Source organism: Callithrix jacchus, chromosome 12 (genome assembly GCF_049354715.1).
Source record: "Callithrix jacchus isolate 240 chromosome 12, calJac240_pri, whole genome shotgun sequence".
Taxonomy (NCBI): Eukaryota; Metazoa; Chordata; class Mammalia; order Primates; family Cebidae; genus Callithrix; species Callithrix jacchus.
Window position 1 is genome coordinate 28639639 of NC_133513.1, and position 15663 is coordinate 28655301.

General features: G+C 54.8%; 1 protein-coding gene across 5 annotated transcripts in view; it reads right to left on the bottom strand.

The window, feature by feature from the left end:
- The window catches only part of GSG1L (GSG1 like), a 279871-nt gene extending 269505 nt beyond the window's left edge, over positions 1-10366 (bottom strand). For all 5 annotated transcript variants that reach the window (XM_035267252.3, XM_035267255.3, XM_035267254.3 and 2 more), the window contains exon 1: positions 9773-10366. In XM_035267252.3, the coding sequence (XP_035123143.2) occupies positions 9773-10115 (343 nt within the window). In that variant the 5' untranslated portion in view covers positions 10116-10366. The remainder of the gene's footprint in view (positions 1-9772) is intronic.
- Positions 10367-15663: the final 5297 nt, after the last annotated feature.

Consider the following 15663-nt stretch of genomic DNA (forward strand, 5'->3'; position numbering starts at 1 on the left):
AATTGCACTGTTTTCCTAAGATGTTTGTATTCTTCTAGTCACACTTTACATAAGTCTTCTTGTTGTTGTTATTATTAGTGTATCGTTGTTATTCGGGCAGCTGGAGAGGGGTCAGTGATGAAATGAAGCCCCCATCCTCCAAACACTGCGCCCACCCACTGCCGCCAATTGGGGGAGAGAGGGGGATGGAAGGGCAGAGACAGATGAGGGAGGGTCTGGCCTCCCCCATCCGCCTGGATCAGGCGCAGCTACTCCCCTAGGGATGAGGCCTCTAAGAGTCACTTCCCCTGCGGGGCCTCCTGGAAAAGAGCGAGGGGAGGGCCACGTGTGCTCCTACCGCCTCCCCTGGCTATTTCGGGCTCCCATCGCTCGCCTCTCTCAGCTCCAGCTTCTCGGGCAAGCTCCTCCCTGTGAGTGAGCGCACATGCACAGGTGTGTGTCTGTGCATCATGCGTGTGTGCACACACGTGTGTCTCTTTCTCGGCCCATGAATTTCTCCCTTTCTCTGTCTGTTTCTGTCTTGTTGCTGCTCTCTGCCTCTCCAGTTGGGTGTGCACCCAGCACAGTGCGTATGCCTTGATCTCCCTCTGTGTCTCCTCATCTCTGTGTCTCTGTGTCTTGCTCCTTCCCTCTGTATATGTCTGCCTTTCTCTCTGTTGGTCACTCCTTCTCAGTCCACCTTGAAGCCTCCCTCTGCGTCCCTCTCAGATTCTGTGCGTGCCACCACCCTGTGTCTGTCACCCCCAGTCCTCACAATGTCTCTGTCTCCTGCCCTCTTCCTCCCCTCCTCCCCATGGCTATCTCTGACGCACACTCCGGGAGGCTGGGAAATGGGACGAGGCTACCACAGCCACTACCCTCGCCAAGCTCTAGCCCAAACACCCACCCCGGCTCTGCTTCCAGAAGCTGAGCACAGGCTCCACCCTCCACAACCCCCGTCACCTCCCATCCCCAGTCCCCACCATTGGGAAAGAAGGACCGTCCCTGAAAGGGGACCCTGCCTCCTCCAGCCAAGCTCGGGGCCAGGTCCTCTTCCACACCTTGCCTACATCGCCCACACTTTGGGAGGCCAAGGCAGATGGATCACCTGAGGTCAGGAGTTCAAGACCAGCCTGTCCAACATGGCGAAAGCCTGTCTCTACTAAAAACATAAAAATTAGCCCAGCATGGTGATGCGATCCTGTAATCCCAGCTACTTGGGAGGCTGAGGCAGGAGAATTGCCTGAACCCCAGATCACTTGCAATGAACTGAGATTGCACCATTAGACTCCAGCCTGGGAGACAGAGTGAAACTCCATTTCAAAAAATAATAATAAAATATTATTATAACAAATATTTTTAGATCAAAATAAAACAACTGGGGGCTGGGAACTCAGTCCTGTCAAGCGCAAAACTCTGGCCTAGAAGTTGCAAATTGATGGGACAAGGGTCTACCCACACCTCAAAAGGGTTTGATTTTGGCCTGCAGATCAGATGTCTTTTAAAAAAATGGCTGGGTGCAGTGGCGCGTGCCTGTAGCCCCAGCTACCGGGGAGGCTGAGACTGGAGGATCACTTGAGCCCAAGAATTCTGGCCTGTAGTTCGCTAGGCTGATCGGGTGTCTGCACTAAGTTCAGCATCAATATGGTGACCTCCCAGGAGCGGGGGACCACCAGGTTGCCAAAGGAGGGGTGAACCGGCCCAGGTCAGGAACAGAGCAGGTCAAAACTACCATGCCGATCAGTAGTGGGATCGCACCTGTGAATAGCCACTGCATTCCAGCCTGGGAAACATAGTGAGACCCTGTCTCTAAAAAAAAATAAAAATAAAAAATAAAAAAATGGATTCGTTGCCAAATGTGAACAATCAAGAGTCATATAAAAACCAGGAGTTGGCCGGGCGCAGTGGCACAAGCCTGTAATCCCAGCACTTTGGGAGGCCGAGGCAGGTGGATCACGAGGTCAAAAGATCGAGGCCATCCTGGTCAAAATGGTGAAACCCCATCTCTACTAAAGATACAAAAAATTAGCTGGGCGTGGTGGCACGTGCCTGTAGTCCCAGCTACTCAGGAGGCTGAGGCAGGAGAATTGCCTGAACCCAGGAGGCAGAGGTTGCAGTGAGCCGAGATCGAACCATTGAACTCCAGCCTGGATAACAAGAGCGAAACTCCGTCTCAAAAAAAGAAAAAAAACCAGGACTTTTGAACAAAAATGGACCACTAGGTATGCCGTGAGCCCCCTCCTGCAGTGAGAATGCCTTCTGGAACCTAGCAGCGGTTGCACAGCCCCCACAGGCCCCCACGCCTTCCTCACCTCACCCCCACAGGTTTCCAGCCTGGCCCCTGTGGGATTTTAATTGGTGGCTGTGGATCTGAGGGAAGGACCAGCCTCCAGGAGCCCAGTGGCCTTCGCTCTGACCTCTGAGGGGTGGTGATGAACTCTGTGAGCTGTAGCATTATTCTGTTTTTATTTTCATTTATTTTTGAGACAGGGTCTCCCTCTGTTGCCCGGGCTGGATGCAGTGGCGTGATCATAGCTCACTACAGCCTCAAACTCATGGGCTCAAGCAATCCTCCCACCTCAGCCCCCTAAGTAGCTGGGACTTATAGGCACACACCACCACACCTGGCTAATTTTTTTATTTTTTTGTAGAGATAGGATCTCGCTACATTGCCCAGGCTGGTCTTGAACTCCTCAAGGAATCCTCTCTCCCCAGCCTCCCAAAGTGCTGGCCATTGCATCCAGTTAGCATTGTTCTAATAAACTCCTTGTTTAGTCTTCTTCCTCTTTTTTTTTTTTTTTTCTGAGACAGAGGTTTTGCTCTGTCACCCAGGTTGGAGTGCAGTGGCACAATCTCAGCTTGCTGCAACCTCCACCACCCAGGTTCAAGTGATTCTCCTGCCTCAGCCTCCCAAGTAGCTGGGACTACAGGTGCCCACGACCACCCAGCTAATTTTTGTATTTTTAGTACAGACAGGGTTTGACCGTGTTGACCATGCTGGTCTCGATTTCCAGACCTCAGGTGATCCACCCGCCTCAGCCTCCCAAAGTGCTGGGATTACAGACATGAGCCACCACACCCAGCCTATTCCCCTTTTATTCTTATCTGGGGTTAAGTTTGTTTCCATCATTTGGGACCAAAAGAGCTTAACCCACACCATCCCAAAGGCAGCAGAAGCCTGAGGTTGCCACATCCTTACAAGACAGCTGAGTCTGGCACCCCAGAATTTAAACACAGGGGAGTGACCGTGAGCTCCCCACAGGATCCCACCAAGCACCTATCCTGGGAGATAAACCAAGAGAGGGAGCAGGGAAGAAAAGAACATCTGAAGTCCATGGGAATGACAGGCACAGAGTAGAGAGCCCGGAACTCTTGCTGCCCTGAGGCACCCCCAAAGCCCCAGTGCATTCCACCAAGTCCCTGAGTCCCTGCTAAAGACTTGGTCCCTGCCACACGTTGCTGCCTCCCCGAACCCTAACCTGGACGAGCTGCCGCACTGAGCCCTAAGGCACTGAAGGGCCAGCTCATCTAGGCTCTGGGGACAGCACGATGTGACTAGGACAAGGCTCGTCCTCAGGGAGCCAGCGTCCCAGCAGGGGGATGGGCGATAGAGAGAAACTAGTGTGATATGTAGTGGGTACCACCAGAATCAGAGCAGGAGCGTGAGGGAGTGCCGGCGGGCGGTGAGGTGGCTGATTTCAGTGGGGCAGTCCAGGAAGGCTTCACAGACAGGAGGACATTTGAGCAGAGACTTTGCTCAGGGATGTCTTGAGGAAGAGTTCCTGGGATGCAAGGAACAGCCTGAAGAAGAGTGACTGTGGGGGCGGAGAGCAGCGGGGAAGGGCAGGAGGTAGTAGGGAAGACTGTGGCAGGCCTGGCGGGCCTTGGAAGGCACTAGACTGTGACTGACTGAGGAAGGGTCCGGAGCGGAGAACGGGGGTGATCCAGGTCAGATGGAACAGGGAGCCCACTGGCCACTGGGTGGAGAAACAGAGCATGAAGTCAAAGCCAGGAGCAGGGGCAGCTGCAGGGCGAGGTCGGACGGACTGGGTTCTGAGTGACCCACTGGCAAGATGGACCAATGGACCAGGTGTGGGGCAGAAGGCTTGAGCCCCTGGAAGGAAAGGGTGGCAATTCAGGTAAACTGAGGGCAGAATAGTTGGGGAGGGGGACTGTGGACTGCCCTAAGGGGCAGCCCCACTCACTGCCATTGGGAGTACAGACTCCATCTGCAAGGTTTTCAAGAAAAGCCATAAATCCAGATGTTTCTATGAAGTGCCCTCCATATTCAAATGTTGGCGACTTATTCAAAGACACCGTGAACACTGCAGGGCCAAACAAAACAGCTACATCGTTCAGATGTGACATGCAGGCCACCTGTCTGCAGCCTCAGACTCGAGGGTCAGATGGCAGCAAGGCTCGTTTACCAAGTGCTGGCTGTGGCCACAGGAGTGCTGGGACCACATCATCAGATCAACCCTGAAGATGCTATTGTGGGGAGGACAGGATCATCCTCAGGCCCAGAGAGGGCAGACACCTACCCAAGGTCACACAGAAGCCCACAGCGGTGTGAGGACTGGAACCCAGACCATCTGGGCCCAAACCCCGTGATGCATCACAGGGCAGGTCTCTGTCACCTCCATCATTCACACAGAACACCCAACAAAACCTCCATTTTACACACGAGGAAAGAAAAGGCCAGGGAGAGAGGGAGGGTGATTTCTCCAAAGCCATTCAGTAAGTTGGCATCAGAGCCTGGAGCTGAACCCGGTGCTCATGACTCCAGATGCAGTGCTCTGCCCAAGAAGCCTTGTTCAGGAAGCCCTGGGAGCCCGGGTGAACTGGACTAGGGAGACTGGGTGGGGGCGGCATGGCACAGCAGGCAAGAGCCAGGCTCCGGAGCCTCCTGCCAGGTGCACATCCCAGCTTCGCCACTTACTAGCTGTGTGACCTTGGGCAACTCACTTCACCTCTTTGTGCCTCTGTTTACTCATCCGGGAAATGAGAGTAACCAGGGCACCCACCTCATATGGCTACTATGCGGACGAAAGGAAGTAATCCTCGCCAGGCCAGGCGTGATGGCTTATATCTGTGATGCCAGCACTTTGGGAGGCCAAGGCAAGCAAATCATGTGAGCCTAGGAGTTTGAGACATCCTGGGCAACACAGTAAAACCCAGCCTCTACAAAAAATACAAAAATTAGCTGGGTGTGGTGGCGTGCACCTGTGGTCCCAGCTACTCAGGAGGCTGAGGCAGGAGGAAGGGGTGAGCCCAGGAGGTGGAGGCTGCAGTGAGCTATGCCCACAACACTGCACTCCAGCCTGGGTGACAGAGCAAGACCCTGTCTCAAAAACAAACAAACAAAATGTGTTGAGGAGTTAGAGCAATGCCTTCCACCATCCAAATCTTTATCCATCAGATGCTCCCAACATGAAACCCATCTAATATGACACTAACATACTCCTGGTTGGGGACATGACAGGGGTCCTCATCCTTGTGACACTGTAGCGGCATAATTTAGGGGACTGGGCAGAAGAGCTGGGGATCTCTGTTCAAAAAAAAAGGAAGACAAGAGAGGTACAGGGAAGGCTAGCTGGGGACTTGACTCTGAGTGACAAGAGGGCAGTCAGTCAGAGGTGCCATGCCCTGCATCTGACTAACAATGACTTGGATGCTGGGTGCAGAATGAACTGGGGAGTGGGGGTGATGGCAGAGGTGGAGAGATGGCTGCAGAAGTCCATGGGAGATGTGGCTGGCTCTGGGTGACTCAGACCAGGGTGGCAGCAACACAGAGGTGACTGAATCCTCACACCTTGGTGGGTACTACCTGCTCTGATCCCTGCCTATGCAGTAGCCCAGGGAGGCTCCTGCCTGAAACCACGTGCTTGTAAGAGGCAGAGCCGAGCCTTGAACTTCCACCCCTTCTGCAGGGAAGAGAATGTTTTTGAGTCTGAAGGAAATATGCTACTTCCTTCCCCGACGTCTCTGGGACTGCAGGTGGAGCCACCGAGGTGTAGGGTGTGTTGGCTCCCAGCCTGGGTCCCACATGTGTCTTCTGGCTTCACATCCACCCCGTCGTCACCCAGCCCTGGGACTGGTCCCTCTCTTCTCTCTCCAATCCCACCTCCCTCCTGCCAGCCTGGTAAGTCCCCCAAGACCCCTCCACCTCCCCCCAGTCTTCCCAAGCCGCCCCTTTCCTGCAGCTCAAAAGCATACAGGGTGATGTCCAACGTGTGTGGATGTCACTTGTGCTCCCAGCTGGCACAAGTTCCCACCTGCCCCACCATCGCCCCACCCCACACCTTCATCGCCCCACCCCACACCCCTCCCCCAGGCCTCTCTGCAGCCACCCCCACCCCACCCACCAGGACGATGCCTGCGTCTGCTCCCCATGCCACCCCTCCCCAGCATCTCAACCAGAAGAGAAATCCAATTTGTGTGAAGGGCTTGGGGTGGCTCTGCGTCGAGGCCACGCTTCCCTTTCTGTTTGTGGAAGGACGCGGGTGCTCTTCTTGGAGCAAGGAGAAAAGGTTTCTTTGTGCCGGGTCTGGTGAAAGTGTGTCTGTTTAGGGCAGGCTGCAGTTTTCTTTGTGAATGCTGTAGATTTTTAATGTGGGAAAAGGGCTTATTACATTTCCCTGTGGCTGCCCGAGTGGCAAGAGGGTTTTCTGAGCATAAAAAGGAATGACCGAACAGGCGAACAGGCGTTGGAGAGGAAGGAACATTTAGCAGCTCCTTCTGACTGAGCAGTGAGGATCTCTTGGTTGGTGTTTGCATTTGAGTGCACGTGAAACATACAGAAGAAAGCTTTGCTGTAGTTTCATGGAAGGGAGAGAAGGAAGTTTAGCCTTGATGCATGGGGGTGGGGGAGGCGGGATTTTGTTTAGGGGGGCTATTGGGGTGTTTTTTTTCCTCTTCCAGTAAAAATATAAAATGGTCACAGAACCCAGAAGAAAGGTTGTCATGGCAACAAAAGTTTGAGGCCGGGTACTTGCTATCACCCTTTCAGGACCACAGCGGAGGAGAACGCAGGATTTTGGCACTGTAGGTTCAGCTGCAGAAGCCACCCCAGCTGGCTCTGATTCCCAAATTTCTCACCAGCACTGACAAGCTGATAACTATTTTCCAAGCTCTCAGAGAGGAAAATTGTGATTTTGGGGGAGGGATGATCTCCAGCCCACAGTGGCCAAGAGGAAACCATGGGTTTCTTTTATTTAGCCAACAAATTAACCATCCTCATTTTTAACTAACAGAGTATTGAGAGTGAGGGTCTTAACTGAGCCCCCCCACAATGCCACCTTCCCTGACCCCTCAAATGCACTATTCTCTTCCCCGATCCCTTTGTTCTGATTACTTTCTGTCCCTGAGAAGATAATTTGAGCTCCCTTATCAGAATCTCCTTTGAGACCCAAGTTCCTCATCTGAAAAAGCAAGCACCTTAGGAGCGTCTGCCTCCAAGGTAGCAGCCGGGATTCCACAAGATTCAGGAGGTGAGAAGTTTCAACAGGACCTGGTGCACGTTAAAGGCTCAATAAATGTTAGCTAACATGGCTTTTAAAATATGTTTCAATTAATAATTAAAAAATATATAAATATCCCAAGTCAAGGCGTGGATAAACTACAGGGAAATAACTGTAGCAAGTCCTGGGATCATGACCTTCAGGGAGCAGCCAAGAGAGACTTCAAGCAATTAAGAGGCTCAGCTGATCAGCGTGGACCAGGACACTCCACAGAGGAAGAGATAGGACCATTCCGGTGCCAGAGACGTGCTGCTGTCTTTTCAGGGGTGTGCACAGGGGAAGGAAGAGAGGCAGAGGTGGTATGTGCCCAGGACTGGGTCTCCTGAACCTTGGAAACACCTTGAACTTGGAGAAAGATGTGCAGTAGTAGCAAGATGTCTACTTCAAAGGACACACGTTCCTGACAACAAGGTATTATGAGGCCTCCGTGTGAGGGGTTAGGGTTGGGCTGTGCGGAAGGCAGGGAATTTTGGCCAAGATGCCTTTTAAAGTTAATAATTTTAATTGCATCCCATGGTAAACATTCACATCTTGAGTGTAAACCAGAAGTGAGTCTGATGGGGTGAAACCAATCAGGGCGAGATTCCTATTCAAACACGATGTATCTCTGACAAACGGCCAGCCCAGCTCAAGTCACAGAAAAGTTTGGTCAGGTACCCCCAGAAGTAAGACAGAGGAGGCAGCAACCCAGGAAACCTCCAGGTCATCGTCCCAAGGTGCCATCCAGTATGCACCCTGCAAATGTTTATCGAAGACCTACTATGCGCTAGACATTACTTAGAGGCGGCAGTGAACAAGACCAACCCCGCCAGCCCTCACAGAATGACATCCTATGGGAAAAGGGCTCTATAAGCTAGTGACCAGAAACAAGTCCCAGAAATCAGGCAGTGCCAAGTGTGGCAGGGAGTTAAAGGCAGAGGTGAGATCCAAAGACAGAGGCCCTCTCCAGCCAGGAGCTCACAAGGTTGTTTCTGCTCAGTGTCCTGACTTGGAAGGCAGGTGGAAGAGTCCCAGTGAAACTGACCAGGAGGCCCTGAAGAAGGAGGTGGGGCGGGAAGGGCATTCCAGGCAGAGGCAGCAGCCTGTGCAAAGGCCTGGAGCTCCTCACCGGGAGGCTTCACAGCTACCTCCCTCTGCCCTCTAACACACTTAGGCCACTGGTTATTTAAGGCAAACTAAGGTTGGACGTCTGCTTTCCCCAACCCTTGAGCACACACATAGGTGGTGTCCACACTGAAGAGGTAGGCACGCAGGGAGGAGTTTTCACCTTGGAGAAAGAGGTCAGTTCACTCAGGAGGGTGCCCACGCCTGGACACCCGAGACACCCCAGCTCCGAGCTCCGAGACACCCCAGCTCTACCTGCGGTGGTGGCACAATTGGCTGTTGGGCAGCTGTCCCCTGAGCCCTGCCACAATGTGGCTGTCTGCCTCCAAAACACGCACTCCAGCCCCGGCTGCCTCTGGAGGGTAGAGGAGGCGTTCAGGCAAAGTGGACAGTTCGATCTGCCTTCTGAAAAGTCAGCCCCCCCCACCGAACCTGATCGGAGGCTTGTGCTAAACTAAGCCCTCCTGGACTCCCCGACCCGGAGTTCTCCCAGCTGTCCCCAGTTCCTCAGCCTGCCTCTCCCGGGAGGGGGCCAGAACACAGAGGGCTTCCTGGCGTCTGGCAATGGGGGTGCCTCTGGGCGGGTGCGGCTCCCCGGGAGCCCGCGGGACTCCCCCACTTCCCACTACCGTCTGGGAGGTTGGGCGCGGGTTGGCGGTGGGGGTGAAAGGATGAATGATCCCCGGCTCGACTCCCGGGTCTGTGGATCTGCGGCGGGAGGGGCGGGTGGTAGCAGGAGTCCCCGCATCACCCCCACCCCCAGGGGCGCCCCGGGTGGGTGGGGGCATCTAGTGCCCCGCGAAAGAAAGAGGAGGAGGGGGAGAGATGAGTTCAGGCGCGGAAAGCAGAGCGCGCCCCTCCGACCCACAGCTGGGGTGGGCGCCCTCCCGGGCGCCGCAGCGTCCCCAAAGCCGCCGGGCGTCCGCAGGGGCCAGGAGCTCTGCCCCGCACCTCTCCACGGCGGGGCGTCCCGCACGTCCCCAGCGCTGGCCCCCGGCCCCGGAACCGCGCGCGCCCCCAGCCCCGGAACGTCGCCCCAGCCCGGCGGAGCGCGGGGAGCAGGGCCGAGGCGGCGGGAGGAGGGTGCGCGGGTCCGGGGCTCGGGCCTCGGTGGCCGCGCCGCCCCGGGGGAGCCGGAGCCGAGCTCGCCGCCGCCCGCGCGCACTCACCGAGACCGCCGAGCTCCTCCTCGCACGAGTACCAGATGCCGGTGTGGAAATTCCTGAAGAGGAAGCGGTCGTCGCCGGTCTCCCAGCTGTAGAGCGCGCCGCCAGGGGGGCCGTTCCCCGCGGCGGTGGCGGCGGCGGCGGCGGGGGCGGCGGTGCCGTTGGCCGTGGCGTTGGCGCCCGAGTTGGGGCAGTTGGCGCGCCCGCCCTGGCCGCAGCCGGGCTTAGGGACCCGCTGCGTGCCCTGGCACCAGTGCGTGGTGAGGAAGGCGGTGGTGGCGAACAGCAGCGCCAGCAGGTTCAGGGCCACGGCCAGGAGCGCTCGGCCGCGGCGGCTCGTCTTCATGCCGCCCGCGCCGCCGGGACGGGACCGCACCGCCGGGGAAGCTCTGCGCGCGAAGTTGGCAGCCGGCACCCCGCGTCAGCAGCCTCTGCCCGCCGCGCCCCGGGGCTCGGGCGCCTGTGATCGGCGGCGACGGACGCGGCGCGGGCCCATGCCCCCCCAACCCCGGGGTGGGGGCGCGGCGCGGGGGGCGCGCGGGGCGGGCGGCGGCGGCGGAGCGGCTCCGGCGCGCCCGGAGCCCGGAGAGCGAGTGTACCTCGGCGAGGAGCCGCTGGCGCCTGGCAGCGGCCACGGCGCAGGGACGCGCGCCCCTCCGTGGGGAGACACCTGCAGGCGGCCGGCGACACTGTTCCGGCGCCCGCCCGCACGGGAAGAGGGGGCGCCCCACGCCGGGCGAGGGCGGGGTCCTGGGAGTGAAGGGACGCCCCCTAAAGAAACCCGCGCCAGGGTGAGGGTCTGAGACGCAGGGAGAATCCCAGGCAAGGCGTTCCTGAGAAAAGATTCCCACGGAGACGTGGAGCGACGAAACCCGCCGGGAGTGGGCATCTAGTGAGACCCAGAGAGGCCCTGCCCTAGGACACAAGGACAGAGCCTGCTGGGGCTCCCCAAGAGGGACGCGGACCCTGCCCCAAAAGGGGGTTCCTAAAAGGAGCCCCGCACCAGACCGTGAGAAAGCAGTTTTCCAAAGGGTCTAAACAGCAAAGCCTGGAGGGCTTCCCACAGCCGGGAAGCTGCGAGACACCCCATGCTGGACATGGATAGCAGGACCCGTCAGGAGGCGTCCCTCCTGGAGTGCGGGGTTATAGGGTTTGAACGTTTTTCTGTCTCCTGGGTGTCACCTCCAGCATCTGGGAAGAGCTCCCCTCCAAGGATGAAACTGTCATCTGGGCTCCCAACCGTGGCATGCAACAGTAGAGTGGCAACGGGGTACCCCAGACAGCCCGCTGTGCCCACCTGAGGTTAAAAACAGCAGAACCACAAAGTTGTTGCAGCTACCGGGCAGTGGTGCCCTCCAGGGGCTGCCAACCCTGCTCACATGTACACATGAATGTGAGTGGAATCTTCAAGATTGGAGTGGGGGCAGGGTGGTCAACATACTGACTTTGGGATCAAGCAAATCTAGGGCTTGACTAGCTGTGTGGCTTTGAACGAGTCACTTACCCTCTCTGAGCCTCAATTTCCATAACTATAAAAAAGGGAGGACCTCCCCCCCCTTCGAGGTAGATCACAGTGGGCTGCTGTAATGAGATCATGCCTGCAAAAAGCATTTGGCACACAGTAGACTCAATAAATGTTAATAATTCACTGTTACTAACATCTGAACGAAGATCAGTTGACCAAACTCAGACAAACCTCTTCAGGCTTTCTTGTGCGACGTGGGAACTCTGTGCACCCCTGTCCCTACCTCTAGCTTTAAGATGACAGCACTCCCTGAACTCCCTTCGCGCTGCACAACGCTTACTGCCCAGATGCTCAGGGTGTGCAACAATTAATTGCATGTTGATTGCAAGAGCTCATTTGAATTCTGCCCAAGCTGAGAACTGCGCCTACAACCCCCAGCTTGCCGAGTGGCAGGCCTTGCAGAATTCAAGGTTAACCGATTATAAATTGCCTTACTCCTGTGGGTGAGCTGGTGCTCATTGTCAGCTGCTGCTACTCTGCCTGGGGGTAGGTGAGAGGAAAGCGTGGTGGGCAATGTCCCTGGTAAGAATAGGCATGAAGGATGGCCAGAGGTTTCCAGACTTGCTTTTAGAGCCCTTTTCTGGCACTAGGCAAGAGATTCCCAACTATTTTGAAAGAGAGGACCTCCATGTCATAGTGGTGGCATTGAGAGTATTGGTTGACAGAGAAAATACATCATCGCCAAACAGCTATAAGGAATCCAGTAGCACTTCTATTTTTTATTTATGTATTTATTTATTTTTGAGATGGAGTCTCGCTCTGTTGCCCTGGCTAGAGTGCAGTGGTGTCTCTTACTCTGCTCACTCCAACCTCCACCTCCTAGATTCAAGCGATTCTCATGCCTCAGCCTCTCGAGTTGCTGGAATTACAGGCGCTTGCCACCATGCCTAGCTACTTTTTGTATTCTTATTAGAGACAGATTTTCACCACCTTGGTCAGGCTTGTCTCAAACTCCTGACCTCAAGTGATCCACCTGCCTTGGCCTCCCAAAGTACAGGGATTACAGGTGTGAGCCACCAAACCCAGCCTCCAATTGCACTTTTAATGGGCATGCAGTATTCATCATGAATGTGCACCACTGAAAACCAGTTCCTCAGTGTGTGCTCAATAGGATACTTCTTTGGACTCAAGGCTGTGGTTGGTGTCGTGTGAGCAGGGCTCAGTGACCTACAGCTGGGAACCCTGTCCTGCACATTCAAAGCCAGGAGAGCCCAGGTGAGATATGTCTCAGGAACCATGCTCTCTCAAGAAACACCAGAGGACACATGGAGGGATGTGGAATTTCCATCTAAGATGCTCCTCCACTCACTGAGCCACCCACGGAATGCTCAGCACTTGGGAGAAAACAGAATGTGAGCAAAGTTCATAAGAAAGAACATTGCCCAGAACTTTGGGAGGCTGAGGCAGGCAGATCACCTGAGGTCAGGTGTTCGAGACCAGCCTGGACAACATGGTGAAACCCCGTCTTTACTAAAAATACAAAAATTAGCCAGGTATGGTGGCGCACACCTATAATCCCAGCTACTCAGGAGGCCAAGGCAGGAGAATCACTCTAACCCAGGAGGAGGAGGTTTCAGTGAGCCAAGATCATCACTCCACTGCACTCCAGCCTGGGTGAGAGAGCGAGAGAGACTTCGTCTCAAAAAGAAAAAAAGAAAGAACATTGCTGAGTGTGCAGGCGTGAAAGCCAGGGAGTACAATTCAGCAGGGAGGGATCCAAGTGGGGATGACTTCGAAGAAGGCCTCACTGAGGAGATGACACTGGAGCAGGGATTTGAACAAGAGGTAGGAGCAAGCCATCCTCACCCAGGGGAATGAAATTTCAGGCAAAGCGATCGCCAGTGCAAAAGCCTAGAGGCAGGAGCCCGTCCGGCCCATTGGGGAAGAGCACAGCGTGGCTGGAGCTGAGTGAGCAAAGGGTAGGGGAGGAAAAAAGGGGTGGGAGATGCTAGGAGAGGGGACAGATCACAAAGGAATGCAGAGGCCACACCAGGGGTCTTGGGTGTTTGCTCTGGCAGAGGGGACCCATGTCTGGTTTCGTGTCTAACAGGACCACGTGGGCTACTATGAAAAGAAGGGTGTAGGGAGAGAGACCACACAGAGGCTGGCAAGTGGATTCCAGTGCATGAGGCCAGGGACTCAGACAAGTGTGGGGAGAGGGCTGGTGAAGGTTCTGGGTCAGCTTTAAAGGCAGCGCCAGGCTGGGCACAGTGGCGCACGCTTTTAATCTCAGCCCCTTGGGAAGCCAAGGAGAGAGGATCACTTGAGTCCAGGAGTTCAAAACTGGCCTGGGCAACATAGCGAGACCCTGTCTCTAAAAAAAAACAAAGTGAAATAAAGGCAGATCCAGCAGGATTTGCTCATGGATGGAACACAGGGAAATGTGACTCCCATGTGGTTCGGCAGGAATTCCCACAGGGACGGAGTTGTTTTTGGCTGAGATGGAAGCAGACCTGTGGGGCAGAGGAAAAATCGAAAATTCTGGCTTACTTTGTCCTAGGCCTTTCTCTCGAGCTGAAGATAAGGTAGTGGTGTGGAGGTTACACCCCTGAAGAAACCACTTCAGGTGTCTACACAGCCTTCTGAAGCAAATCCAAACTCATCAGCAAACCCCTTAAATTGCCGTGGGGATTTTTATCCCAAACAGTGATATTGTTGGAATTACCTTGGGCATGGAGGGAAGTGTTTACAGGGAAACATAGAGGGATTTGTTTAGGAGGCTGGAAATGTGAGCCTAGGTCCCTGGCTCCCTCCTGTCTGGCTCACTGCCACTGGCCAAGGCCCCACAGCAACCTCCTGTCCCCATGCTGTCCCTTGGTCACCCCAACCCTACACCTGCCCCCAGAGAGACCAGCACCACACACCTCTGCCTACCCCAGCCCCAGTGCTCCCACCGCCAGCTCAGTGCCTGAGTTCACCCTTCTGGCTCCTGCCCACATCTCCAGCCCTTCTGTCCACTCCTGTGCTGCCACAGCTGCAGCAATCACTGTGTAGTGTCAGATCACCTGGTGCTCAAACCGAAGCCAGGCTTCCACACACATTCCTCCCTCTCCCGGAACACCCCTGCCCTCCTTCCTCTGTGTGCCTTTCAGGGCATGTGCAAGCCCCATGCCGCCGCAGAATCCTCCCTGACCTCCACATGCTGTCAGCCGGTCACCCCTCCTCTGATATTCAACATCATGAATCACTCTGATCTGTGATGTCTGTTTCCACACCTGTCTCCCCCACGTGCCTGGGGACCCTTCCAGCTCACCCCACTTGACACGTGCAGACCAAATCTCGCCCTTAAGACTATTTTGCTTGGCCTGGATGGAGTCAGCCTCTACAGCGTGTTCAATTTTTATCAGTTGCCAACATGCCAGAATCATAAGTGTTCACATAAGAATCTATGATGGCTCCTGCCTATAATCCCAGGATTTTGGGAGGCTGAGGCAGGAGGATCACTTGAGGCCAGGAATTGGAGACCAGCCTGGGCAAAAAAGTAAGATCTTGTCTCTATAAAAAAAAATTTAATTAGCTAGATGTGATGGTGTGCCCCTGGCTTGTGTTTTTATACTCAACAAAATTTATCAGAAAAACTGTTGCTATTAATAATGAAATTCCTACTTTTCAGGAAACATGAATCTGCCTTGAAGGGACATGTCCCGAGTGCATTTCATGTTCAACATTTCCTTGGAGTCCATGGTACAAAGTCATTCGCAAGTTTCTGGGCTTCCTAAGTCACTTCCTCGTTCCTAAACCTTCAAAACAGAGCTTGGAAAACAGAACATTCCCAGCCTCCAGGCTCTCCTAATTATAGCAAGAGATTAGCCAATTTCCAATTATCAGGGAGGTTTTTCAAACATCGACTCCCGAGGTATGCAAGCCTAATGCCCACTTTACTCCCCTGGTTAACCTGTCACTCTGGGTTTCTGGGGAGAGCCGGCCTCACAGTGCTGGTGTGTTTACCAGGCTGTTCGAGGCTCAGGGCCACCATTCCCAGGGGAGAGAAGGCCCTGGAGCTCTGTGCAATCAAAAACATCCCAGGGGGTAGATTCTCCAGAGATGAAAGGAACCAGCTTCATTAGAAAGTGATCAGCTGGAGCTCCCTGTGTGTTCTTTGAAATCGCTGTAGCTCTTGTCTATTCAAGTGTTTATCAGCTTCCTGCTCTGTGCTGGGCATTCAGTGAACAGACAGGCCAGGTCTATGCCTTCACAGGGCTTACATTCTAGAAGGGGAGAAAATAATAAGGAGCAGGCACAGTGGCTCACGCCTGTCATCCTGGCAATTTGGGCAGCTGAAACAGGTGGACTGCTTGAGCCCAGAAGTTCGAGACCAGCCTGAGCAACATACTGAGACCCCTGCCTCTACAAAAAAATTCAAAAAGTT